Raw genomic sequence first — 27,881 nt, forward strand, 5'->3', positions numbered from 1 at the left:
TATGAGCGCTTGGGCGTTTGAGCTCTTGGGCATTTGGGCTTTTGGGCATTTGGGCTTGGACTTCGGGCTTGGGCCTGGGCTTTTGGCCTTTTGGGCATTTGGGCTATCAGGCATTTGGGATTTTGAGCTCTTGGGCTTATTTCAGTGCTTGGGCCTGGGCTTTTGGGCATTTGGGCTTTTGAGCTCTTGGGCCTGGGCTTTTGGACTTTGGGGCTTTTGAGCTCTTGGGCTTGGGCTTCAGCGCTTGGGCCTGGGCTTTTGGGCATTTGGGCTTTGGGGCATTTGAGCTCTTGGGCTTGGGCTTGGACTTGGGTGATTTGGCCTGGACTTTTGGGCTTTTGGGCTTGGGCTTTTGGGCTTGGTGTTCAGGGGGGTCATGGGACCTGGATGACGTTTGCAAGCATGTATGGCACTGAGTGGTGGTGGGCCTGGGTGATGTGGTGTTGGGTGGTGGTTAGCCTGAGTTACAAGGGGTTGGGTGGTGTGGGAGAAGCTATGGTGCTCGGTCAGGGTGCTGTGGGGTTGGGTGGTGTGGGACCACCAGCTGGGTCAGGTGGCCGTGGGACCAGGTACGGAGTTGAGTGGTGGTGTTCCTGAGCAACGTGGGCTTGGGCAGTCATAGGCCAGGGTTATGTGGGGTTGGGTGGTGTAGGACCAGGTATGGAGCTGGGTGGTGGTGGGCCTCCGTGATGTGCTGTTGGGTGGTGGTAAGCCTGAGTTACAAGGGGTTGGGCGGTGTGAGATCAGCTATGGAGCTGTGTGGGCTTAGGCCTGGGTGATGTGGGGTTGGGTAGTGGTGGGTGAGGGTGATGTGGGACTAGGTGGTGCTGGGCCAGGGTGCTGTGGGGTTGGGTGGTGTGGGACCAGCAGTAGGGTTGGGTGGCTGTGAGAGCAGCTATGGAACTGTGTGGTGTTGGGCCAGGGTTACAAGGGGTTGGGTGGCAGTAGGACCAGATATAGAGCTGTGTGGGATTGGGCCTAAGCGATGTCACGTTGGGTGGCGTTGGGCCAGCAGTGGGGTCAGGTGGCTGTGGGACCTAGTGTGGAGCTGGGTGGTGTTGGGCCTGGGTGATGTGGTGTTGGGTGGTGTGGGTCCAGCAGTGGGGTTGGGTGGCTGTGAGACCAGGTGTGGAGCTGGGTGGTGTGGGGCCTGAACGATGTGGGCTTGGCTGGTGGTAAGCCTCAGTTACAATGGGTTGGGTGGCTGTAGGACTAGGTATGGAGCTGGGTAGTATTGGGCCTGGGTGATGTAGTGTTGGGTGGTGTGGGACCACCAGCTGGGTTGGGTGGCTGTGGGACCAGGTATGGAGTTGGGTGGTATTGGGTGTGGGTGATGTGGAGTTGGATGGTGTGGCGCCAGCAGTGGGGTTGTGTGATTGGTGATCCTGGGTGTTGTGGGGTTGGGTGGCTGTGGGACCATGTATGGAGCTAGGTGCTGTTGGGCTTGGGTGACGTGGGCTTGGGTTGGGTGATGTAAGGCTGCTGTGGGGCTATACTTGCAGCAGGCTGGGCTTGGGCTGCACCTGGTGGCCTATCTCAGTAAGGAGGGGACAGGCTGTGATGTCCGTTCCATGTTCATCATTACTGGTCTCACACAGGGTTGGCATCACCTGAGCATACACCCAACTCCATCCCTTCATCCTCTGTGTTTAATAGAGCTGAGAAATGCTGTTCCTACAGGGCTCAACATCAGCCGTTGCTTCTTCCAGGAGACTCCCTTGTCCCTGGGGTATGGTTAAGAGATGGAAGGCTCTGGCTCACCCTGAATTTGGGTAATCCTTTAGGATCTGTCTCCAGATGCTCCTTTGCATACCCCCTCTGTGATGTAGTGTGGGGAAGACTACCATGCTGCTGACCATCAGCACAGGCTTAACCCTGTTGATTTGGGACAGGAACCAGTGTCTCCTCACATGCTCAGAAACAGCATCTGTGGACGAGTTATTTTTGCATGAAGAGCATGGGGGAATTTACGCCAGCTCTCAATGCTGACGGCTGCCTGGCATTGGGCAGAAGCCACTTCAAATTACACCATCTTAGCTGTGCTCCAGGGAGGTGCCACTTCCAACCAGTGTCACTGGGGTCTGAGTCAGCTTCCACGTATAAAGTGCTTTTTCAGAGGAACAAACTCAATTTTTAATACCTGGAAGAAACTGCCAGCCTGGAGAGCGGGTGCATGCAGGGCAATGCCTTTTCACTTCCTTGCAGCAAGCCATCTGTCTAGGAATTACAGTGCCTTGTAGGGGCTGCACGAAATCATATACATAATATGTTAAGCTTAATTCTGTCCTTTACAACAGCAATATATTATGGTTTGTTCAAACTTGGGGACTAGAAACAAGTTCAATAGTGCTAAAGCATTAGGGTCTAAGGAGGGTTTTCACTGGAGAAATGAATCCTCCATTTATAAATGTTTGAAACATAAATGAACTAATACATTTAAATGGTTTTGATTATTTAGGAAGGGTTGTTCATCCAAGTTTTCTACAGCTGCAGTAATTTTTGGGGAGCTTCCTACAATTCTCAGCCACAGAGACCTCTAGGTAAGCATTGCAATGATGCACTGTGTAAAATCCATAGAGAAAGGAAACGGCAAGAGCATCTCCTTCTTCATTCACATTTTATTTACTGTTTTCTAAATCACATATCAGGAATAGTTCACAGAAACGTTACAGGCAGAGAAATGCAACCTGATTTTTAAATATGATAGCCCTACAGGCTTTCTATGGAAGCGGTAAGAAATAAAAAATTAACATTTGATACTTTCTAAATAGTATTCATTCAAAAGCATGGGTTTTACTGTCATTCCCAAGTGAATCTGAGAGCATAATCTACACATTTATCCTCAGTCCAGCCCTTTTTGCACCAAATATCTGCATGACAGCCTGTACTAATTTGCATTGAGACTTTTACTGTCAGGGCCGCATATTAACACTGCTTGTACCCTGCATGTTTGTGTCCATCAGTGTGTGGATACGGGAGTCATTACGGAACAACAGTTAAATATTCTAAAATCTATTGAAATTCTGAAATCAAGTTCAAAGGGATGGGGTGAAAAATGAAACTCCCCAAAGGAGTCTTCTTCATAACTTCTCCACTTATCCGTGAAGTATCAGAAGATCCTAGATTTATTTTGCACAGTCTGTGGCTGATGGCAATATTTATCACTCCCGTCAACCTTATATATGGACCCCACCAGCCTTTCCTAGAGTGGGAATAAATCTGATTGATTACAGGTATTTACTGCTGTGAACTCAAGTAGCAATTTGTACTCGGCAACCCAGTAAAAATATGGTAACTACAGCAGTGCATATGTTTGGTGATGTAAAGCACATAAAAATTGAAGCAAAGCTGCCTGCTCCTGACAAATCACTAACATAAATCTTGGCACAACCAATATCTAAGGATCATAACAGGAGATTAAAACTGGAAAGGACCAGTGAGTCATTCTAATCGCAGCCTCCTTCTGTCTTCATTGTTATCTCACCGGTTTTTTCCCCCTGAATACATCAGGACTCTTTATTCTCTCCCTTCTGAATCCTGGATTTCTTTTTAACATGTGAACTCTTTCAGGTCCAACTTTGCACACCTATTTCTTTTATTTCCCCACCATTGCCTGCAGCAACACTCTTCCCACCAACTCCTGCTGACCCTTAACAGCTGCATGAACCAAAGATACCTTGATATTTATGTATGGTTTCAGTCCCTTCATTGCAAGTAGACATTTTTAGGTATTTAAGAGCTATCAAGCCTGAAAACACAGAGAAATCCATGAGTGATTCTGGACTCCACTAAGATGCTTCATAATAATCTTTCTGTCATATAACAAATCCTACTGTGTTACGCACATTCCTGTACCTGATAATGTCATTAGACTACAGCTAATGGCTTGTTTATCATCTGCCCTAACTGGTATTTTTCTGCTCTAGCACTGCTGATGTTCAGTGGTGCTCTCAGCATATAGGCCATTTAGAAAAAACAAAGTGCAGGACTTAGCCTCATTTTGAATGTGAAAGTGTTGAAGGAGAGAAGGCAGAATCAGAACAGGAGTTAAGCACTGAGATGTGGAAGAAAGCACCCTTCCAAGTGTAAGGGAAAACACCTCACTAGATCCTTTCCTTGTTCGCAGGCCCTTACAGGAAAATAATGAGTTTGTTCTGAGAGTGAATACTCCACTCAACAGTGAAATAATTTTTAGATGTTCCTGCTACTTAATGCCAAGTGCTTTTCAAGACTAGTGAGGGGTTGTGCTCTACTTGATACGGCTTTGTGCATGTTTGCTTTTCTTTAATTCAGGAAAACTCTTGAGAAGAAGAATCACCAATGCTGTTGCCTGGTAAACAAAAGCAAGTTACACCTCTGGGGTTCAGAAAAAGAAGGTAAACAAGAGTCAGCTATCTAGATAAAAAGCAAACAAATGCTTTGGAGAAAGAACATTCCTATAAACAGCCATTACAATGCAACTTACAGACTGCAAAATTAGGGAGCAGCTATAAATTTAGCTTGGTGTGTAGTTTGAAATAGCAACTGCATTTGTTTAACATATGTCTGACTGCAATTGCAAGTGATTCACCATTTATTTCACTTACTCAATTAGCATGCAGAATGACTGTGGCATTATAAATAGTATGTCATGCTTAAAGGTGTTTATTCTGCTTAGCAATTTAGAGGTATCTCAAGTTTTTCTGTTCCTCCCAAAGCCTGTCTTCACTCATGTCTTTACACTTGTTGGAAATTTTGCATCTTTCTGCATACAGAAGAGATATTTTGCATCTCTTTGTATATTAATAAATGACAGATTTGTGGCTGGCTGCACCTTTGCCTGATTTAGTTACGTGAGCACAGACAGACGTGTATTCAAGTCCTCCATCTTTTCCATAATAGACTGATGGATTAAAGCACTCCAGAAGACCTGGGTTCAGCTCTCTCCTCAGTCTGTGGGGATTGAAACCCGTATTTCCCTGTCAACAGAATCACCCCAGTTACTGTCTAGGCTGGGTTGGGGCACTCTTCATTTCTTGTTTAGACTTTAAAGAAACTGTGTAACTGCTTTTACTTTGGGTGCTGCTACAGTCAGAAGAAAAGAAAAGGAGGTGGGAGAAAAGGGGAGGAGTAAATGCTCTAGATAAAGCTATGCATAGTGCTCTTATGGACTCTTCTTACTTGTCTTTCACCAGAAAATGCAGTAACGATCCAAGTCTCCCAGGGCATAGTTTTGTTTTGCTGAAACAGAATGGAGCAAAGAGCTTTAGAGGTTGTGGATCAGACCTTTTCCCCCCTTCCAAATGAGAATCAAGCCCATTGCTCTTGCCTTTGGATAAACTCAAGCTGACAGGGAACAAATTACTACAGATAAGTATTATTTTGGTGCTGACATACAAGAACTCCTGTTACAGATCATTTAAAATCTAGGTTGCGGGTTAAAAAGAAATACCGTCAACAGTCCCCCAGAGCTCTGTTACCATAAATTCAGCAAAGGTGTATCTGTTTCAGGGTATAGATTTGATAAAAGAGCATTCATGTATGGTATTTTACAGATCATAATCATATTACCTGCATAGATCATCACTGTGAATGTCCAACTGACAGACAAACTCATGTCAGAAATAAGATTCACACAGGAGTTGCTTTGCTTTGGCAGTGGCCTGCAGCAACCGGTGGAACAGACTGCTCCCACATTATAATTCAGGACAGCAATGGGGGAAAAAAAGGAGTTCTTCAGTTCTTCCTAATGCAACTAAACCTAGAAGAATATGGTGACTCAAGCTGGAATTTGGCCACAAAATCCTGTTTACAATCCTCAAAATTCACAAAACTTGCCAGGTTTAATGGTTCGGAGGGCTTCAAGCCCAGTCAGTGCTTCCCAACAACACAGTCCCATGTACATCGTGCTGGTTTAACCCCAAGTCAGACGGGCAGTGGTTTGTAACAGGCTGCCAGTAGCTGCAGAATGTGCATTTTTACCTTCAGCATGCTGATTTGTGTTGTTCATGCAGTTACAGCTTGGGACAGTAGAAATACATCTGTCTCACTGTTTTTTACAAAAGTAACAAAACGCTTTTTTATGCTTCTTCACAGGTCAGCTTAATGCAATGACAGACTTGTTACTTTGAGAAACAAGAACATGAGCAATACTGAGCTGTGCAGCCCTATGCTAAGAACTTTTGGAAGCATGAAAATTCTAAATACAGAACTTGGTTATTGCATTTTCTCTTCTATCTCATTAGAGATGACAGCAAATGTTCCAGAGGGTTTCTCTTACACACATAGCAATTTGGTTAGGGAAAGACAGCTAAGATACTTTTAAACATAATTAGCTGAGAATGAACCACCTTGAATGTGGCACAAATGATATTTAGAGCTAACATGCAGCTAGTGGATTATGATCTTCATTACAGGACAGACTGGGTGTGTAGAAAGAGCTTGACCATTGTCATCACCTCTGGTTTTCCACTGCCTTACCTCTGACAGTCTGACACTGAAGCCAAGCAAGCAGGCAAAATGCTAGCTTAGTCACCTGACCGCTTCACAATGATGTGTAATAAAAAAAAAAAAGGCTCAATGTACCAGGATAGGAAAAGTGACCCTTTGTTTTTGTAATGAAAAATATTAGGCATAACCTGATGGGAATGTTGTCTTTTCAGATGGAATTCATCCTACCCAGAGAGCACCCCATGCACTCCAGGCACTGCTGAAGGGAGACATACCCCCAAAAAGGCCATGTCCAGGAAGCAGAAGAGGCTCAAACATTTAGAAGGTATCTGGGGGCCTCTGCCCCTAAATCTGTCTTTGCCTCAGAAAGTTTCAGCAGCATCCTCCAGACAAATACTAACATTGTAAGAGAAAGAAAAGGAATAGTTGTCTTGGATGCCTTTGGAATGTAAAAGTGAAGATTTTAAGAACATCCAAAGCAAAGTTCCCCCACCAGCCATAATCTTCTCAGTTTGTAAGACTGCCATTCTCTCTGCTATGGCTTCCTTGATCATTCCCCATGCCATTCACGTCATTCAAACACGGCTTCCCTGAAAGCAGAACAGAGCAGGGGCTTCCTCACAGGGTTCAGAAAAAAACCCAAGCCAGCTTCAGACGGTGACAGAAATCCTTCATTGAACCCAAAGAGACAGGATCCCCTTGATCCACTTCTTGTTTGCAGTTTACACCATCCTTTTCAGCTATATTGAGTGAGTCCATGTGGGGAGGCTTCTCTGTGGATCCAGCCAAGCTTCTTGGATGCTCTGCACAGGTGATATGGCAAGACATGGAGAATGTGCTCCCAGGGCTGACTGCTGCACTGCAGCTCCATGGCATCTTTCACTGCATCTGTTCTCCAGAGACATTCCAGACCTTGATTACCGAACCTTGACATCCCCTTGCAATATAAGTTAAGGATCACTCCCATTTTCCAACTGGAAAACGTAGGAAGGACAGAAGTGATTTTCCCCACAGCTGTACAGCAGGTCAGAGGTGGAGGCAGAGACAGAACCAGTCCTTAATTCAGGTGCTAGACAATACTCCCTCTATCTAGAATACGGACATATTCTGAAAGGTATTGGAAAATGCATTAAAGGAAAATCATCTCCCTGTTAGTGACTCTTAATCCAGATAAGCATGATTCTGAATTAGGCTGTAAGTGTGTTGTAGAGGGAAACACTTTACCTGTGTTATCTCCATGCTGGCACCATAATAAACAGCCATTCCTACTTGTACCGAATTAGGCGAATAATCTTATTATTCATGAAATCTGAAGTATGTGGATGAGAAGAATCTATGCAAAAACCATCACTCATGGCTATTTTTAGCACTTCTTCCACAAACACCTGGAAACTATTGATTTGCTTATTATCTGGCACCACCCAGAGTCTCTTTAAATTCTGCCTGGTGTACTCCTCTTCGGGAAGGCCTTCCACGCTTGCAACCCAGTCTAAGGTCAAATGGTTGGGGTCTTGCAGGTAGCTGGATATTGAAGAGAGGTTTCCATTGAAGCAATAGTAAAGTTTGGACCCAAGAAGCTTCAGGAACAGACATGATGTGGAGAAGATATGAGCACTGAACACTTCCATGTTGGAAGAAGACAGGCTGTAGATCTGGGGTGCTTCTCGGACGGTGAAGTGAACAGTCTGGGTCTTCTGATCGAGGGTGATGTTGAGCATGGCATTTTTCTCTGCTTTAGAAAGTTCCACCTCCTTCTCCTGCAAGGCCTCAATCAGTGGCTGAATCTGATAAAAATCAACCTCCCGTCGGAGTAAGCCCATTTCCTGAAAGTCTTCAGGCAGGTCCAAGTGAGACGTTCGTAAGAAATTCAGGATATAGCGGAAGATTTTTCCGTCTCTGTCAATAAAGCAGTTGCCTTGGCTGTCCTTCTTGGTTGGGATCTTCCCACTAAACATGGCCCCCAGCATGGAGTCTGGAAAGCTAGTCAGGGTAGACAGTGAGGTGGTATAGAGTTTTCCTCCAACATTAAGTGTGATGGGTTCTGACATGATGGAAAAGTCACAATGCTGGGACTACTTCTAAAAAATAAAAATAAAAATCCAACACCACACATTTAGTTGCATTTAGTTGTTTGAAAGGTTAAACTACAACGACAGAGAGTCCTAAATATATAAGGTTAACTACATGCCAAGAATTCATCATGGAAATCAGAAGTGGGCAATTACTTCTGGAGGTTGTATCTTGAGAACAAGCATAAGGATGTTTTTATTCCCAACAGACTTGAACAGGACTTTTGTTCAGTTCAGTTTAGTACCAGAAATCATGAGTTTTCCACAACTTTACAATCACGCTAAGATTGTAAACTCATGCTCTTCAAAGCAAGAGTTGTGTCCTGGGCTCACCTGATTCCATCTCTCCCATGAATACAGAATTTAGAGGGGGAAAAACAAAGGACAGGACAAGAACCAGACACATCCCAACGTCTTCCATGGCACCTGAAGATACAATTAAAGCAGCAAAGCTGTTGCAGCAGAATCCCCTGACACACATTTGAGTGCAGTCAGCCTAGTGAGGAGCCAGGCTGTTAAGCATGCAACAGTCTGTGGTTCCATTCAGTAAAAAAAACCACCAGGCTTTCTCCTTCCAATGTGCTTTACCTTAGAAAACATTTCTTAATTAATTTGGGCCATATCCCAGTTGACGTAGTTTCCACACAGCTCCTCTGCAATCAGCTGAGATGAATGGAGGATGTGATTTTATAGAGCAGCTAAACATCACTGCCTCTGGAAGGGACATACCTCCTTTCGCCCTCCACCTCCTCCCTTATGCCAGCCCTGGCACTCATCTGACCCCACAGTGAGCCACTTTAGGGAGAAACCCCATCATTTTCTATTCAGGATATGTTTCTGCCACATCTTGGAACCAGACGAAAGCCAGGGCTGGTGCAAGGGAAGAGGAAGGAGCTATGTAGCCCTTTCCATTGCAGATCGTCTCAGCTGCCTTGAAAGGCTGGGCCCCCATTCCTGCTAGCCACAGACCTGCAAATCTCTTTTTTCCTTGTTTGCTGAATCCAAATCAATCAACAGTTCATTCCCAATTTTACTGTTGACTTAATCTGCAGGAAACCCATCGGCGTTTGCTTGCAGATGTAGGAGGTAGCTTTTGCTGTAGTAACAACAGTCATTCAACAGAAAGCTGCCGAACAGCTCCCTTAATTAAACTTAAATGCAGGCATTTTCCTAACTGGTCATGGAATAATCTTAGACACTACAACGCTATCATCAGCTCCAGAGTCACAGCAAAATACAGATCTGAAGAATGTAGTCTTGTGCTGGAATATAAATTCTTTTATGGCTTCTAAACCCCAAATAATAGTGTTAATGGCACCCTTAAATACTCCTCTAGACTGCAAGGACATTTTGCCATGAAAAACTCACCCAACCTAGGGCAGCTAATGAACAGGTCAAAGGAGAATCTGTATTTCACTTCTAGTTTAAGACTAACATTCCACTCTGTTCTTTGGCTCGCTTTAGCCCTTAGCACACAGTGTGTCAGTGAAGAATAGAAAGAAGCAGTTCTCTAAATGCACTGAATGCTTTGCCTGTGTATCCCTTCATCCCGCACAGCCACCAAAACTGGAAAATAAAGATGCATGTGTAGACTAGCCCAATACCCTGCCTACGCCCATCACCAAAGACCATCGTTGTGACTAACCTCAGCCAAATAAATCCTAGAAAAAATATTTATTCTAGTGCTAACCCCCCCTTAGCACTGTAGTCTCAGCGTACTTCCCGCTCTTGAAGACCTCTACCCAATTTCAAGTTTAAAACCGATCATATAGAGGCTTCAACTGCTCTAATTCTGTAGTACGAGCGGCTGCCATGTATTTTGCCCCCTAAGAGCTTGCAATATGTCTGTAAGAGCATTGCTACAAGCACAATCTGACATTCAAAAAACAGCCTAAAATTGATTTTACTTTTTTTCAAGTTTCATCAAACAGAAGCGTTCCCTGAATCTTCCTGCAAATAACACAGCCTACAGAAGCAGGACTAATGGTGGCCCCAAAGGCAATGTTTGATGCTTCCCAGCTCTGCTACCCCTCAGGCTGCTTTAGACTAAACAACCCAGATTTTTCTGTTCTTTCTTCATAGGTCATGTTTTCAGATTTTTCAGCCCGAGCCTGCTTATTTACGCATGGGAGTAGTTTTCTTGTGCTCTCTGCCAGCCTTAGCCAGGTGCAGAATGAGGTGTTTCCCTTGATGTGACAGGCTTCACTTGGCAAAGCCTGTTGTCCAGAGTCATGACCTAAACACCACTAGATGGTCCGAAGATAGAGATTTTCATTTCAAACTGAACATCCACCCTAGGTTTATTCTGATCCAATGACTCACTGGCTGTGTAAGCTGAATGAGAGACAGACATCTCAGTCCAGTCTGAACCGATAATGGTAAAATATCTTGTAACTGGTTTCTTTATCAGCAGTCTCAAAAGGGAGGCTGCCAACAAAATATGGCAGTAACATGAGCTCTTCAAAGCTGAAGACCATGTCTATGCTGCCAGGAACAGCATCAGGAATTTGACCAAGCTTTAGCTCTGTTGTTGGAAGAGTTGTGGGAGTACTAGCACAGCACTTGGCAGACACTGCATTACTCCCTCCCTGCGTGGGCTCTGCTCCTCTCGCACCTCTGGACGCTGCCCAAATACATGCCCTGACCAGCCTATTCTGCTTATGGCTATTCTGCAGTCTACAGACCCATACAGGCTGGATTTCAGTCTCCCAGGACACCAGTTTGCTTTTAGTTTGGACCTCCCCACTGCCCCCACACTGGACTAAATTTCAAACATTTAATGATGCAAACATTCGGCCCATGGATAAGGCTACAAGATAACTATTCCACAGCTGTCCTTCATAAAGTAGAATCAACACATGACGAGTTAATCATCTGCTTTTGCCTAATTCATCCTATTACTTGCAGGTTTGTATCTTCATAGTACGAAGATGGATCTGGTAGTCTGGCAACCTCAGAAGACCCCAAACCACAGCACAAATAAGCACACATATGTCTACTAGATACATCATCAACCTGGACTTAATGCTACTTGACAGTAGCTGGGGAAAGAAAGTCAATCTTTGCTGCTTTTTTCTTATGAACTTGTTTATGAAATTTTTTTTATAAACTCATAAAAATTAAAATTAAATGGGTTGTTCGTTTTCTCTCTTTGCTCAACCAACCAGCATTTGCAGCCTCTATCCTAGTCTATGAGGCCTGGGTACTTTGCTAATGCAATAAAAAGTTCTCCAAGGATGCAGCACGGAAACTACTTCTGCTTGGTGGCATTTTTGCAAAGAGGAGGTATCAAGATAGCATCTGATCTTGGACATGGGTGGCTATAACCTGCAGTCACCCAGGCCAAGTACGAATTGGGTTATGGTTCTTGGAAGCAGAGAATTACAGTAAAGCCTTTCATGTAGCTGTTCCCCAAGTAGCACTCAAAATCCATTCAAATTAGATCAGCTAGAGATCTAATTTGAGAGTTGAAGATGTGAATTTGGCCAAAGAGCACAGGATTTATTTTGCGCTTTTAGAGTGACTTGTATTTAAATGCAACTTTCTTTCTAAAACAGATGTATTTAATGTCACGGGGAAAAAAATACCTATGGTTGACTGAAAGTCACAATCTTTTCAGCTGATGTAAATTGAGAGAAACCAGCAGTGGAGAACTTTTTGGAAAAATCAAACTCTTGAATTTAAGCTGCTGTCTGAGCATTTCAACTGATCAGGGCTTGTAAATTTTAGCTTGGGTTTTACTCACAGGAGCATCCTCAACAGATGCATAGAGACCATTTCTGTAACCCATGAACATTTCCACCCTGTGAGTTTAGTTCAGCAAATAATTGGTTTGAACCTGGGAGAGTGACAGGGGCTTACACAGCAGGAAGGTATGAACGAGCATGTGAAATGACAAAATCTACCTGTTTTCACTTATCAATGACCATCAGCTCAGTTCCTCCATTAACATAAAACTTCCTTTGCTTTATCATTTTGAATGCAGAACAGTTTTGGATAAGCTTATTTTCCCTCTTATGTGTTCATCACATTTAAGAACATCTTAATTAGCTAATAAAATTCTGTATATGTAATTTAACTGAGTACTTGTTTCACCCAACTTGGCAAAAACCCACAAGTGTACAAGTAATCATCCAAAAAAAAAAAAGCATCAGTCATGGTTTGCCAATATAGGTAAAATGTAAAGAAATAGCACAGATATTACTACGTATTTAACCACTCTGAAAAATAGGTACAGCTGTAGTCTATTCTTTTTAGCCAGAAAATGCAGTTTAATGGGAAGTCTAAAGTTATAAATATGTTTATATGCTTTTCAAAGAGATGTGGATCTTAAGACATACATCTAGGTATATAGTAAAGACAATTTTTAACAGGATTTTTCAGGTTACTTATTCAGATAACAAATGATAGCTTAGATCATTTCAGTTAAAAATAATCTACCCTGAAACAGCAAGTTCATGAAACACTAAACAGATGCAGTGTGCCTGCTTCTGTTTAACAGTCTCACTGAAGATCTGATGAAAACTCTCTCCACATTAATGCAATAAAGCTAATAATAGTTTAACCAAAGCTAAAAATACCAGCAAGGCAGAGAAAAGTTACTGAACAGATCAGAAAAGAAAACATCAAATTTTTATTTGGGAAAATGTGTAGCAATGCCCGAATTTCCTTGACAAGTAAACCCTAATACAAGTATTATATATACTTGTACTATATTGTAGTATGTATTTATTGGGGAAATATTGCTTGGGAAAAGCAGCAGTAATCAACTGCAAACACAGATTTCACTTTAGCAATGGCAGGGAAGGAAAATGAATCAGTTCTCTGGGATTTCAGAGGCAATGCCTAAGACACGGTTAACAGGCTGATCCTAGTGTCATTCACAGGATCTCATTAATGAAATTAATTAAACACAGGGCATCAAAGCAAATTATCTGTAATTTGGTAGGAGTGGATCATGATGTGTTGTTAGGGTTTTCAAAGTCCATCCCACAGACTTGCTTGTGGCCTCTGTCCTGGTTTCAGCTGGGATAGAGTTAATTCTCTTCTTAGTGGCTAGTACAGTGCTGTGTTTGGGCTCTGATGTGGGAACAATGCTGACAGCACACTGATGGCTTTAGTTGTTACTGGGTGATGTTTATACTAAATCAAGGGCTTTTCAGTTCCTTGGGCCCTGCCAGCCAGAGGGCTGGAGGGACACGGGAAACTGGGAGGGGACACGGCCAGGAGAGGTGACCCAAACCAGGCAAAGGGATATTCCATACCATAGGATGTCATGCTGCGTATATAAACCGGGGGAAGAAGAAGGAATTGGGGGACATCTGGCATTATGGTGTTTGCCTTCCCGAGTCCCCGTTACGTGTGACGGAGCCCGGCTGCCCTGGGGATGGCCGGACACCTGCCTGCCCAGGGGAAGCGGTGAATGAGTCCCTTGCTTTGCTTTGCTTGCGTGCGCGGGTTTTGCTTTACCAATTAAATTGTTCTTATCTCAACCCTGGAGTTTACGTTCCTTTCTGATCCTCCTCCCCATCCCTCTGGGTGAGGGGGAGAGAGCAAGTGCCTGCGTGGGGCTGGGTTGCCAGCCAGGGTTAAACCATGACAGCCTCTGAAGCCTTTACGCATATCATTAAAGGCACTAAAAGTTGTAGCATCCCCTGCAACAGAAGTTACTGGATGCCATGACAGCAGCACAGTCTTTTGCTGCCAGGCGTAGTGATACATGCCCATTTACACAGTCATTGCCCTGGTTTTAATTTTATACATAAGGTATTGCACTGCTGGTTAATTTTATAGTGTAGCATTCAATAGCACACCCATAAAACATCCCTCCACAACCAAACTTTGGAAACCTGTATTTAAGACAGTGAAATATGTGCAGCTTTGTTAAAAAATAGCTGAGGTGCAACAATGAAGTGCAAAATACACATACAGAAAAAAAAAAAATTAATTATTTAGCTGGCACAATGAAGGAAGCCTAAGTGGCAATAAAATTAAAGCAAGCTGGGGACTATTTCTGCTAAGCCTCAGGAAGAGCAGCCAGACTAAAAACCTCTCTGGCTTTTTGAATATTGCCCAAGAGAGCCGATGAAAGCTGGATAAATGTTACGAGAGACAGATCAGGCAATGCATTATAGGAAGTCATTCTGCACTGGGAGGGGCAGGATTGATTTCAGCTAAAAAGGAGGTATGAAAAAAAGTAGTATCTAGGCACCTGTACGGCAGCTGGAGACTTTAAATGTGATTTGGCAGGAGAAGATGGTGGTTTGCAGGATGGGGCTCCAGTCTGCTTCATTAGAGTGCCTTAATGGCAAACACATGATCAGGCAAGGAGACTTCTTTCCGTACCATGCTCATTCTGCTCTGGGTCTTCCCCCAGATTCCCCACACTCAGCACATACCACTTTGCTCCAGCATGTCTTGATGAAGGTCGCGTTTTGGTTTGCAGCAGAAATTCCAGTTTCTACAAAACACCCGAGTCCTGAGAAAAAAGAAAAAAACAAAACTCAGGGAAGTTGTGAACTCTGGATCTGGGCACACCAGCCCACAGCGCTTGCTGTGACTCTACCTGCAGACCCGTTTCATGCCTTGTCCCTTCTCAAGGGGATGATTTCACAGAAGAAATCCAGACCCTCAGCTAGAAGTTTGTGCCTCAGCTGTTACGGGGACTATAGACGAGTCAGTCTGAAGCCTAGATGTTACCCCGTGAAAGACAGGAGAAAAATAATAATAAAAGAACAACAAAGGGAGGGCAGAAACAAAATAAATAGTATAGGGGATTAAAATAAAAAAGAAAACTCAGCTGACCACTTACCTAGCCAGCAGCAGCCGGCAGGCATCGAGAGCTGAGTTTAAGGAAGGATTTGGGATAAAATCCATCTCAAGGACAGACTCACCCTTCCTTCATGTATTCCGGATGCACATTTACTTAGCTCAGCTCATCCTCAATTATAGAAGGTTAAACATTTGCAATATGGTTTCTACACCCTATATGCTTATTTATAGTAATCTTAAAGAAAACCCATTGCTGCAGGACAGACCCACCTAATTTTGGACACTAGTTTAATATAAACCTTTGCAATAAATATAGAAAATCCCACTGTATTCAGAGGCTTAAAATTCAGTAGGTGAAGCAGAATGTGGTATGTCTGCCAGGAGCAAAATATCCCGAAATGCAGCACCCATGGGGGGGAAGCGGCTGCTTTTTGTTTCAGGACTGCTGAGGTGCTCTGGAAATTTCCAGCTGGCGTTTGGGGAAAGGCCACTCACCCCTGAGGCTGACGCAGGGGACACGGGTGACAAGCTCTGGGAAGGGACTCCAATTCCCAGCAGGCGCGAGGCAGGAAACGACGGGGCTCACCCTTCCCTTCTCGCTGTCTTACCACGCTGACTATCCACCTTTGGAGAGCAACGGCTTAGCTGCCAGTCATTTATATTTTTGTATATTTAATTTTCTAACCGTGCTTTGTTAGACACAGAAACGCTCCTCTGCCAACGAGACGCACGAATGACGGGAAAGTGTGAACAGGAGTTTCATAACATCCCTGGTCGGTTGTGAGTGTGATGCTGTGTGTTTGTCCCTTCCCACACCGGCACCTTGACGCCCTTTGAGCATCTCCTGGGCTGCTTCCTTAGGGATGTAGGTGAATGCAAAAGGCTGCACATCCAGCTCTCTGCAGATGCTGAACTTAAGCAATAAAGAGATGAGGGCAGGGAGACAGCAGCAGGGAAGTAAGAGTGGGTGCTCAGCTAGTAAGAGGAAGGAGCAATATAAAACAAAGGTCAGCTTCCTCCTGAGAGAAAAGGACTGAACACAGTGGCGCACGGCGGGGAGGAGGAGAATGAAATGAAGGTTCACTGTACTGAACGAGAAGGGCAGCAGACAAGATGGAGGGGGAGAGGGAGCGCAAAGCCAGAGAGATACAGCAGCAGCGAGGAGGTTTGGAGGAAAAAAGCCAAAGTGCTGCGGTGCTCGGTGCTCTCCTGGCGTGGCCTCTGACACCCGTGGGCTCAGGGGCTGCCAAGCCGACTGCCAGGAGGGCACTGCCACTGGCTACAAGGAGGGAGCCCGTTTGGGGTCTCACGGCAGTGGGCACATCACTTTTCCTTCCAAACAGCTGATGTCACCCTTTGTGCAGTCCAATATACTAATTTAACGCCGGCCTCAGCAGAGGTTTTCACCGGTTTCTAATGTCCTGCCTAAGCATCCACATGAGCATCACTTGGCATCCTTGGTGTATCTTCCAGATACTCTTTTTATTTCCTCCCTGGACCACTTCATCCACACACGTGGCAGACCACCACCTGCGTACAGCTTGCTGCACAGGCAGGGTGGTTCAGCAATCCAGCTTCCCACCCCATCTCCCGCCGACACCGTCACTTCCAGGGCGCCCCTGCAATTACACAGTGGCTAATTGCCAGCACGGATGCAGCTGCACGCTGGCAAAAAGCACTCGGAACCACCACCACCAAGGTAGGTGCCAGGCAGAATGAGACCCTCCGTGGGGCGCAGCTTACGCACATCACCCAGCTGGGGCTGGCTGCAGCTCGGCGGGATGCAGAGCCGGCCCTGGGTGTGGGCATGCAGGGCCTGGATGTGCTGAAGTGCTGTAAACGTTTTATTTTCGGGGATGTTTCATTGAAAGGGGGGTGGGGGTGGGGGGGAGGCAAAGTTTGCAGAGTGGCGCTGAGCCTCACCCTGTGAAGGGGAAGCAGAGGTATGGCTCCTCCCTGCCCAGCCAGGCGTTCGCACGACGCAATTAGCTTAAAATACTAAAAAAATAACCCCAGAGCGGGGGATCGCCCGCCCCCCCCGCATCCCACTGCGCTTCCCCGCGCAGCAGCCGCGCAGCAACCCGGCCGCCCCCACCCCCACCCCGTGCCTCAGTTTCCCCATGGCGGCGTGGGGGGGTTGGGTTACGGTGGGGTGACCCCAGCCCTTCCCACAGCCGCCCGCCGGGCTCCCCCCCCCCCATCCCCGCCGCGGACCCACCTGCGCCCCCTCCAGCCGCCGGGCCCCGCCGCTCGCCGGGCGCACGGGAGGCGGAGGCGGCGGGGGGAGGAAGCGGGGGGCGCGGCGCGGAACGGCCCGGCCCGGCCCCGCTGGGAGTTGTAGTTCGCCGCCGCCCTCGGCCCTGCCCGCAGGATTGCGGCTCGCAGCCGGACACCCCGCAGCCTGCGGGCACGGCACGGCACGGCACGGCCCCGGCGGGAGGTAACGCGGGGAGGGAGGAAAGGAGGTGTCGGAGGGGGCTGGTGGGATGGGAGGGAGGGTGCGGGAGGGATGCTCGGGGAGGGATGCGGGAGGGGTGGTCGGGAAAAGTGATGCAGGAGGGGTGCTCGGGGAGGGATGCGGGAGGGGTGCTCGGGGTGAGGGATGCAGGAGTGAGGTCTTGGGGGTCGGGATGCAGGGGGGATGCTCGGGGGAAGGGGTGCAGGAGGCATGCTCGGCAGAAAGGATGCAGGTCGGGATGAGGGGTGCAGGAGGGGTGGTTGGGATGAGGGGTGCAGGAGGAGGGGTCGGGGTGAGGGATGAGGGAGGGATGCTCGGGAAAAGGGATGCAGGAGGGATGCTCGGGGGTTGGGATGCAGGAGGGAAGTCTTGGGGAAGGGGATGTGGGAGGGATGCTCAGGGGTCGGGATGCAGGAGGGATGCCTGGTGGAAGGGGTGCAGGAGGGGTGCTTGGGCTGAGGGATGCAGGAGGGAAGTCTTGGAGAAGGGGATGCAGGAGGGATGCTCGGTGGAAGGGATGAAGGAGGGGTGATTGGGCAAAGGGGTGCAGGAGGGATGCTCGGGGTGAGGGATGCAGGAGGGAAGTTTTGGGGAAGGGATGCAGAAGGGGTGTTCAGGGATCAGGCTGCAGAAGGGAATTCTTAGGGAAAGGGGTGCAGGAGGTGTGCTCAAAGGGAGGGATGCTCAAGGGAAGAGAAGCAGGAGGGATGCTCAGGGGTTAGGATGCTCTGGGTTGGGATGCTCAGGGGTTGGGATGCTGGAGGGATGTTTGGAGGAAGGGGTGCAGGATGAAGTGGTGCAGAACGGATGCTTAGAAGGAGGGATGCTTGGTGGGAGGGATGCAGGAGGTGGTTCAGGGGTCAGGAAGCAGGAGGGATCCTCGGGGTAGCAATGCAGGAGGGATGTTCAGTGCCCAGGTCACAGAAAGCAGCTGGGAGTAAGGGGTGCTTGGGGGTCAGGATGCAGTCAGGGTTCTTAAGAGCTGGGATGCTCAGGGGAAGGGGTGCAGGAGGGATTCTTGCGAGGGATGCTTGGAGGGATCTTGAAGAGGGCTTGGAGGGAGGTATGCGGAGAGACGGTTGGAGTAAGGGCTGCTCGGAAGCTCAAGATGCAGGAAGGAATCACAGTGAAGGGGTGCTCAGAGGAGGGAATCAGGAGAGAGGCCCAGGATTTGGGATTTGGGATTCCCAGAGCAATGCTCAGAGAGAGGGATGCTCTGTGGTCAGAATGCAGGAGGGAACCCTGGAGGAGGGATGCTTGAGGATTTGGGTGTTGGGGGGTCAGGCTACAGGGGGATGCTCTGGACGGCATTGGCAAGTGGGTGTGTGTGCACTCCCTCGGTGCCTGCAGGGCTTTGCAAAGCTGTTTACAAGGCAGCATCTTGTTAGGAGAAACTGGCCAAGATGGGCTCAGGTTTTCCTCAGGGAAGCTGACATGGGGAGATTCACCCAGGGATGTACCCATCCCACAGGGAGCCAAAAGACCCTAAATGTGAGGGTCAGATTCAGAGCAGTCCAGATCCAACGCCCTTTCAGGTTAAAACTGCCCTGGCTTGGACTTCGCAGGTGTTACCAAAGGATAAAAGCAGATGTTGGAATATTTGCTACTTCCATGAGGTTTTCAAAATGCTTTGGGAACTCAGCTACACCCTGCTGTGTTTGTGTCACAGGACTCATGGCAGTGAAGTTTCAGCTGCACGTCCTGCCTCAGACTGAAAGGATGTAGCATGGGCTGACTTGTGCCTGGGGAGGGGGTTCGAAATGCCCTGGGCATCTTTGTGATGGAGTCTGTAAAGTTTGTCATGGTCCAACTCCATCTTCCTGGTTTCTGGATTGGCACTGATGCAAAGTCAAATGTGTTAGGGGCTGGAGGGAATCCGAAGTCTCAGATGAGTGTCATTTTTCCTGAAGGCACCACCAATAAATTGGAGATCTCTGTATCTCCAAGCAGTCAGGCAGCGTCTGATGAATCCCAGCCAGCATCAACAGTGTCGGCCCTTGGTCCAATATGCTTTGGTGAACAGGGCATGCTTTTTCCTTGGGCTATATCCAGGGGTTTAATTTCTATACACAGACAAAAGCAGACAGAAATCTGAAGAAAGGCGAGGGATGTTAATGCTATAAATACCTTCGAGAAAACAACCAGCTTTCCGGAGTAGATGTATTTACAGTCTCCAGGGAGGATGATAGAAAGGACGTTGGTCTGAAGGTCAGTGCGGGATCTGGGCGCTCCTAGTGTAAAGCCCCATGAAAGTAGGGTAGCACAGCCTTGGCTGAGAGCTCTGCTAAGGAGGAGAGCAGAAAGCTTTTGGAGGAAGAAACGCAAGATATCTTCATCTGGGGAATGTGAGGAGGAGTGACCATCCTGGGAAAAACTTACCTAGCGTGGGCAGGACAAAGCTTTTTGGCATCCAATGCGAAATATATTTGGAAAATTGAAAAGCAAGCGGGGTGGGTTATTTTTGTCTGTGGTTGGTGCTGGGCTTAGCCACAGAGCCAGCGGTTTGTCACTGTGGGTCTGGTGGGTAGAGCAAGTCCTGCCTTACGTGCCTTTCTCTGCGGCTGGTTTTCAAGGCAATGGGAGAGAGGAATTGAATTCCTTGTGTCTTGCTTTCTGCATCCATACCAGGACAGCTGATAATATGCTAGCGATGGTTCTGAGATGCTTTATTAGGAAAGGATACAGGTAGGTATTAGAGATACGTGTGTGTAGCTGTTGACCTGAGGGGAGGAACGGAGCTGCGAGGAGTCATCTGGAGAAAGAGGGGATTTTTAGAGCCTTGGGGTTTATTTGATATTACTGCACTGATCGCTTTGACATCCAGCCAAAGCCTTTTTTTTTTTTTTTTAAATGACTGGGTGCCTAACAGCAAAAGACACAGAGCAAGAGAAGAGACTGGGGGATCTGTGTGCACCAAAGGGATCAAAGAAGAAGCACTGGAGAAATAAATAAGAAAGCAGGGTAGCTAAGATAGATGGGGTCAGGTGGGGCAGCCAGCCCAGCACTGTTGTCCATGAATTAAGGCTGTGGTAGGTTACTTGGAGATGACCGATAGAATTGTATGGTACGGTCGAACATATCTATAATGTTTTAGAGGAAAAAGGACTGCTTACATCTGTGGTACAGCAGAAGAAAGGAAAAGGGTCTGCAGTGGTCTGTGGGTCAAAAACATCAACAGATTTTAGTAAAGGAAGGGACTACTACATGGTAAATTTAGGCTGATTGCAAGTAGGTGTCTTTTGGTTAGTTACTTTTTAGGGAACCCTTAGAAAAGTTGTGAGGCCACAGGAGAGAAACACGCTGTTCCCAGGGTGGAGCTCCTGATGTACAGCAAAGCCACACAAAATGCAACAGTCCAGCTGGGTGGTGATGAGCAAATAAATCTTCACTCTCCAGAGGGGACAGAAAGCTGCTGAGCAGGGTGGAAGATCCTGCAGAGCGTGGGGACAACCTCCTGCTCCAAATCTGCTGCTGCCCGTGGCTGGAGGGGGATCTCCATCGGGGTGGTACTAAAGGGCGGTTCTGATTCAGCGCAGCAGAGGACAGGAAAGCACGAAGAGCCTTGCCAGCCAGGAGTAATTAGCTCTAGTGAGTAGGAGACGTGCAACACAAGCGCAATCTGTCACTGGAAAGCAGTTTGGGACAGAGAGCGAAGAATATGTGATCTCCTTGAAAAAAGAAGGTGAATGTAGAAAGGCGGATTATAATTACATGCAAAAAAATTTGGCTGGGCTTCTGTGCTGGCAGTTTTTCCCTCTTACGACTGCAGAGGGGTAGGGTCTCACTTCTGATTCCAAAGGGGTATTTAACTGGATTTTTCTGCATTTATTTGCTCTGAGTTTCTACCCAGATCTCGTGAAAACAGACCTGATCCTCTGCTCTGCCATGGTGCTTGCCTGGGTGCAACTGGGATAGCAGCTGAAGCGAGCAAAGTGAGGTGGAGCATTGCTGTTAATATATTTGCAGGTTTGGCTGCTGGCTCTGCCACGACCTATTGCATCTCCTTGAGCAAATGGTTTGGCTTGGATATGCCTCGGTATTTCGTACGGCTGCAGCAGCGTGAATGATGTCTGCTGTGTCGCTTAAGTGAGAGAGTTACTCCCTTGTGTGTATTCCCACAGACACCGTTTGTAGGCCAGCGGGCTCTATTTCAGTTGAAGCCTCCAGGCATTATTACGGTGCAAATAACATATAAGGGAGGCTGAGGCTTCAGAGAATAAAGAATAGCTGGATGTGAAATAATTAAGAGAGAAGTAAAGGGAGAAGCAGCAATTGTGTCATTGGGAGGACTCAAGATAGAAACCAGAGCATTAAATTGCTGCGACTGCTTGATGCATACACAGAAGATCGTTGGAATGGAATCACATCGCTGACATTAATTAGGGTTATTCAGTCAGAAGAACTAGATCTCAACGAAATGAAGAGTATAACCAGATGTATAAATTACACTAGATCACGGGGAGGCAGTGGCAGGAGGTGCAGTACATGGGTGAGGGCCCAGCACCGGCCTTTGTTTGATGATTTCCAACTCTGTAGGGAAATTGCTGTTTCTTCCTAGTTATTTAGAGGGCTTTTGAGCCTTTTAGAAAAACAGTCATAGGGGAGTGATAAGGATGACTGTGACTGTCCAATACCTGCGGGTCAGGCTGTATTGATCGGATGTGGTAATGATGAGCTGCAGGCTGTAATTTCCCCTTCTTGGCTGGGTGAGCAGGTAGGTACTTTGGACCAAAAAAAAAAAAAAATCCCCTTTGCCTATGAATTAAAAGAACATTTGTTCCCTGCAAAAAAAGTAATAATCATTCGGACACAATTCCTTTGATGTTCCTGGAAGACAGATCTAGAGAGCTGTGATACAGCAAGGGCTGGTCCTTTGAAGAAGTATGCCAAATGGCAAATTTTGTAGAAATTTTAGAGAATACAGTATTTTTTGCGCAGTATTTTGTGCTCTAGCAAGGCACGGGGTGCGCTGCCTTCCACCCTGCAGCAGCTCAGCATGCTGCAGGATTGAGCCCTAATTGCCTGGCTGCCTGGAGGATGCAGCAAGAATAACAGTAATGTCTTGGCTGACATGAAAGGAACCATTTCAGCAGGACTTAAGGACAATAAAAGGTGAATCTGGTTTCTCTACTTCAAAATCTCCAGAGAATTCAGGGAAGTACATCATGATTTCTTTTTCTTTGTAAGAAGCAAATTATGTCATTTATCAGTCTGTGTTTGGATGGTGGGATTTTTTTCTCCCTTAGTGGTATTCATCAAACAGTATGTGATACTGTTGTAGGAAATGTGCTGAATTTATTGCCAGGATTTCCTAAAGGTAAGATACATCTCAGGTCTATGTTTTCAGAGCTTTGTAAGATTTGGGGTGTGGGAACTGATATTGCATTCTGGAAAAATATACTAAGGAGCCTTTGCAGGAAATCTGCTGCTGGCAGGGACAGGGGAATGAACTGATTTAGAAGTAATTGGAGAAACTTCAATTGAAATGAATCCTAATTAAGGAAAAGACACAGACAGAAGAAAAATTTAAGGATGCCTCTGAACAGTACAGATTATGAAGATTAGAGCCAAGCAAAGCCCAAGGTGACTTTTCATCTTGAGGCCGGGGTTTGGCTTTTTTTTTTTCAGTTTACTTTGTTTGGAGAGTGAAGCCAAGCTGGTCGATGCTGCTTTTTTGCTTAAATCTCCTTTCCTACTTTGCTTTCTAGAGCATGGTTGGGTATCTGTCCTTGCAGGGACACATCTCATGGTCAGCAACACCTATTGCAAATGTTGATGAAATACTTCATTTTATTTGTGGCTTTAGATGGAATTCAAGTCTGGAGCCAGGGCTGCTCTTTTTCACAGCACCCTTTTATTTTGAGGGGGCAGGGGCAAAAGCACTGTGGACCCTGGTGTGTGTTTGCGAATGGAGCGTGTGGTACCCAATGCCATCAACACCTGTTGATCTGCCAGGTGGAACAGAGAGTGTCCTCAGGACAGTTTTGTAGGTCTGAACATCTGCGTGACAAGGATGAAACGGAAGACATCCCTCCCTCTTCCAAAGCACATCTCCCTCTCTAGCACATCTTCAGAAAATCAGGAAGGGTTATCTGAGAACCTACTTCTGTTGACCTCCCTTTGGTTCTTGGGATGATCATAGAGCACATCCTCTTGGAAGCTGTGTGTGGGCACATGAAGGAGGAGGTGACTGGGAATGATCAGCATTCACTTACCAAAGGTGAATCATGCTTGATCTATGTGATGGCCTTTAAGGATGGACTGGTAGATCTGTGAATGAAGGGAGACTGTGGATTTTGTCTTCTTTGACTTCAGTAAGGCTTTTGAGATGATGTCCCGCAGCATCCGTGTATCAAAGACACAAAAAAACCTGCAGTCTAGATGGGTGGACTTCTACTTGGGTAGGAAATGGGCTGGAACTATCCTGGAACTTTCCCTTTTTAATATTTTTATCAACAACCTGGAGGAGGAGATGGAATTCACCTCATCGCATTTGTGAGTGACACCAAACTTGGGGGAACAGTCAATACGCTTGAGGGCAGGGCTGCTGTAGAGGAGGACCAGGACAGGCTGGGGCTGACAAGAACCTTGTAGAATTCAACAAGGACAAAGACAAAGTCCTGCACTTGGGATGGGCTCACCGAGCAGGGATGGACGTGGGATGGACTAACCCAGCGTGGACTAAGCCCTTGCACTGGTGAAGGCTGGGGACTGACTGGTAGCAGCAGCACACACACCCCCACCCCCCACCCCCCCGATGCCTACAAGGACATTATTCAGGAGGTAGAGCCAGGCTTTTCACAGCAGTGCATGGCATGGCAGGAGAGTGAGAAGAAACAGACGTAAATTGAAACAAGGGCTTCCAAATGGAAATAAGGAAAAACTTCCACTATGAGCTGATTAGGCACTGGGGCAGGTGGTCCAGGGTGGTTGCATGATCTCCATCCTGGGATGTTTTTAAGGTCTAAACAGACAAAGCCCTGAGCAGCTTGGTTTGATTTCAGCTTTGTGCAGGGGTTGGACTAGAGACCTCCCAAGGTCCCTTCCCTCCTGGTTCTGTGATTTTACCCACGTTGCTCCTGCCAGCTGTCCACCAGGGGAGCAGAACAGTTTTGCCATTTCGTGGCATATTTTTCTCTTTCGCTGCAAAGCTCATATTGTGTACTTTCTGTTTTATGTGAGCTACAGAACAGATGGGAACCTCAAAGCAGTTCTGCAGATTAATAATTAACACTTTGACCTTCTGCAGCATCCTTGTGTGCTCCAGGAACTTGGTTCTCTTCACCAGCAGGAATGAGCTGATCCTCCCAACTTGTCTGTGACTTCTTACTGCCAGTGAGGAAGATGAAGTGCAGAAAGGTTGTCCCACTTCAGGAGGACTCATTATAGAAGCCTGATTATCTGAGCATTTAGTCTCTTTATCTGAGTATTAAACAGAGAGCCAGGGATCAGGTCTCCAAGGCAGCATTTGGCTGCCCAGCAATGGAACTGCCCTTCCCTCTCCTGCAGCTCCCTGGGTTATTTATGACACAATTCCAATTTCCACAACAAACGAGACAGTGATCTTACAGGCAACGGTCTCCTTCACTGCAAACCCTGATTCATTCTCCAGGCAGGTCCTGGCGTGGGGAGAGAAAAAAAAAGTTAATATGAGATCCTTTCCATAATACCTCTCTGGAAGCGTCTGGGGCTGTGCTGGGGTGGAATTAGCCATCTTAATTCCTAACCTTTGGAACGTGAATGATCTTTTAGTGTAGAACGCTTTTTTAGCGTCGTTTTGAGACTGCAATATTTATTGTTATGTGTTACAAAGCAACATGAGTGCTGTTTTAATATCGTTCTAAGATTGTCATATATATTGTAAATGACTCCTTAGGGGCTCCCTGGCTAACATCCTCTACCCTGGCTTTGTCTGGCCCATGCCCAGGGAGCAGCTTAGCATACCCCGATACACAACAGAAACACGGGCTGTGTGTTCCCTCCTGCTGGCACCGGGGCAGCTGGACAGATGTAGGTGGGACTGTGTTAGCTGCAGCGCAGCCTTGTACTGAAAAGTCCTTCGTTGGTGAGGACAGCATGGACCCTCCACCACAAGCTCAACTCAGGTGGTTCTCCCTGTGGGTCTTTGAGGTCCTAATGTCAGTATCAGACACTACAACGTTTCTCGATGAGGAAGATGCTTTGCCTTTACAGTCCTTGGATACTCTCCATTGGCACTTGTTTGTCTGTTGTCTACATGGGGAGCTGGTTTCAGCCTTGTCCCCGCCACAGTACGTTAGATGAGACCTGGAGAGGCAGCAAGCCTGGGGTGATCCATCTTCATGTCCCCTTCTGTGATCAGCCTGAGAAAGAACCAAGCCCTTTCAGTATGTAAACTGCAAGTTCATCTCAAAATTCAGGCAGAGGTAGACTCTTTGCATGGAAAATCTGGGTGGAGTTTGGCAATGCTGAAGTGGCTAAAAGCCCAGTCATACTGGGAACAGCAGTGGACCACCATCACCGCCAAGAGGGGCAGGGAGCCACCCAACACCGCATACACTGGTGGGCTGTGGACTGTGGTGATTTGTGGGGTTAGATCTAAAAGGTCTGTGGCCATGATTTGGTCGTCCTGCCTGTGTGATGTTTCCACAGTGCTGTGCCACACTCCACATGGATTGCTCCAGGGAAGTAATCACGTACTGGTGAGACGCAACGAGTGAGCACTGTAGATCCTCCTGTCTCTTCCTGGTAACTTATCTATCTGCCAGATGTTTGGGGTGTCATGGTTCAGGCTGTGAAGCTGTAGAGAGGAGGTGAAGGGGGTACCAGCTTGACTGCAGGTCTGTGCCAGTCTCTGTATGGCCAAGATGACCACTGACCTACAGCTAGGACAACTGCTCCTCCTGATTTCTGGTCTGTCTGCAAGCCCCATCTGCTCTCCAGGTTGGCTTTTAGCCTTTGCTGTCGCTGTGGTACCCTCAGTTTGCGGTGAAAATACATTACCTGTGGGCTTTTATTCTCTCTTCTTACCTTGTCCTCATTTGTCACTGGTTTATTGTATGCTGGTCCCTCAAGAGTCCAATGAGGAGCATCAGCTCTGCCATAGCTTGTTGCAGGGAAAGCAGCAGTGATGCTTGATGGGGAAAAATAAATCCAGCACAGGAACACAGGACCTTATGAGTCAACAGGCAGGGGACAGAAAGGCCATCGTGGTGCCTGGAAAGACATTGCAGCCTAGGCTGCCATCATCGCTGGATGGGGAGGTGGCCATGCATATATCATGGTTGTTTTCATCCTGTGAGATTGTGGGGGAAGCAGTGGTGGGAAGAGGTGGATTTTGGTCAAGTGAGAAGGCTTCCCAGCCAAGCTGCTGTGAGCCAGAACTTGAGGTTTGTATCTGGCATGGGTTTTCCTCATGCAAGCAGCTGTCTACCAGGAGAGAAGGTACATTCTGGCTTACTCCAGGGATGAGATGGTCCTTGGAGGGCATTGTCTGAGGTCCCTCCTGGATGTTATCTGTGAAAAACATACCTGGAGTACATACTACCTGTGCATACATTTTTTTTGTTAATATAACACTACCCACTTGAAAAGCTTCAAATGCTTTCTAAGCGCTAATGAAGGAAGTTCCAGCCAACCCCACTAGGAATTGCTGCACGTTGTCCTCATTTCTCAGATTAGGAAACTGAGGAACCAAACGGTGGTGATTAGTCTTCTGGTCAGACACACATGAGCCTGGATGGATCTGTACTGCCTTGATTCCTCATTTAGGTAACAAAGATGATACGTGCCTTCCTTCTCTCTCCCACATGGATCGTTTCAGGCTATAGGCAGGAAGGGATGTTCTCCAAACATGTATTTGTGCAGCACATCGCACTGGGGGGACCTGCTGTGGGTGAGTCTTTATATAGTCCCTGTAACATGTTTTAGGAAATCCTGGCTATCTAATTTTATCACTCTGTAACAGGGTTTCTTGTGCAGTAGTGCACCTGACACCTGGTTATAAATGTTGTTCTGAGCATTTCCAGGGAAATCCTTTGGGGTTTTTTAAGTACTTTCTCCTCTAACACTTCATTGCTGGTGAATTTGGGCCGTGACGAATGGGAAACGTTGCCTGACTCTGCAGTTTCTCTCCCCTCTCGCTTTGGTCCTGCATACAAATGCGGCAAGGTCCT

At 46.8% G+C, this 27,881-nt stretch overlaps 2 protein-coding genes and 1 long non-coding RNA gene across 22 annotated transcripts in view; 2 read left to right on the top strand and 1 right to left on the bottom strand.

Annotated features, from left to right (window-relative positions):
• The first annotated feature begins 104 nt into the window (after nucleotides 1-104).
• LOC308058680 lies at nucleotides 105-5,353 on the top strand. Its single transcript, XR_013925930.1, has 2 exons — nucleotides 105-1,772; nucleotides 2,459-5,353. It is a non-coding gene; the product is annotated as an uncharacterized lncRNA (long non-coding RNA).
• On the bottom strand, nucleotides 2,601-17,604 carry KCTD21 (potassium channel tetramerization domain containing 21). 12 transcript variants are annotated; one of them, XM_080374828.1, is made up of 6 exons: nucleotides 17,488-17,592; nucleotides 15,765-15,893; nucleotides 15,064-15,186; nucleotides 14,897-14,976; nucleotides 14,710-14,798; nucleotides 2,601-8,507 (listed from the first exon to the last, which is right to left on the bottom strand). In XM_080374828.1, exon 6 carries the CDS (start codon nucleotides 8,475-8,477, stop codon nucleotides 7,695-7,697), a length of 783 nt encoding a protein of 260 aa, XP_080230954.1. In that variant the 5' UTR covers nucleotides 8,478-8,507; nucleotides 14,710-14,798; nucleotides 14,897-14,976; nucleotides 15,064-15,186; nucleotides 15,765-15,893; nucleotides 17,488-17,592; the 3' UTR covers nucleotides 2,601-7,694. The 12 variants fall into 12 exon arrangements, with proteins under 12 accessions (XP_080230954.1, XP_080230959.1, XP_080230957.1 ...); XM_080374833.1 differs by lacking the exon at nucleotides 15,064-15,186; XM_080374831.1 differs by lacking the exon at nucleotides 14,710-14,798.
• USP35 (ubiquitin specific peptidase 35) overlaps nucleotides 16,844-27,881 on the top strand; it is a 29,936-nt gene continuing 18,898 nt past the window's right edge. Inside the window, exons 1-2 of one of the 9 annotated variants that reach the window (XM_080374788.1) lie at nucleotides 17,651-17,709; nucleotides 27,530-27,601. In XM_080374788.1, the coding sequence (XP_080230914.1) occupies nucleotides 27,560-27,601 (42 nt within the window). In that variant the 5' untranslated portion in view covers nucleotides 17,651-17,709; nucleotides 27,530-27,559. The other 8 variants (XM_080374795.1, XM_080374794.1, XM_080374793.1 and 5 more) reach the window with 8 other exon arrangements.

This window comes from Falco punctatus (assembly GCF_963210335.1).
Source record: "Falco punctatus genome assembly, chromosome: 2".
In the NCBI taxonomy this organism is placed as follows: Eukaryota; Metazoa; Chordata; class Aves; order Falconiformes; family Falconidae; genus Falco; species Falco punctatus.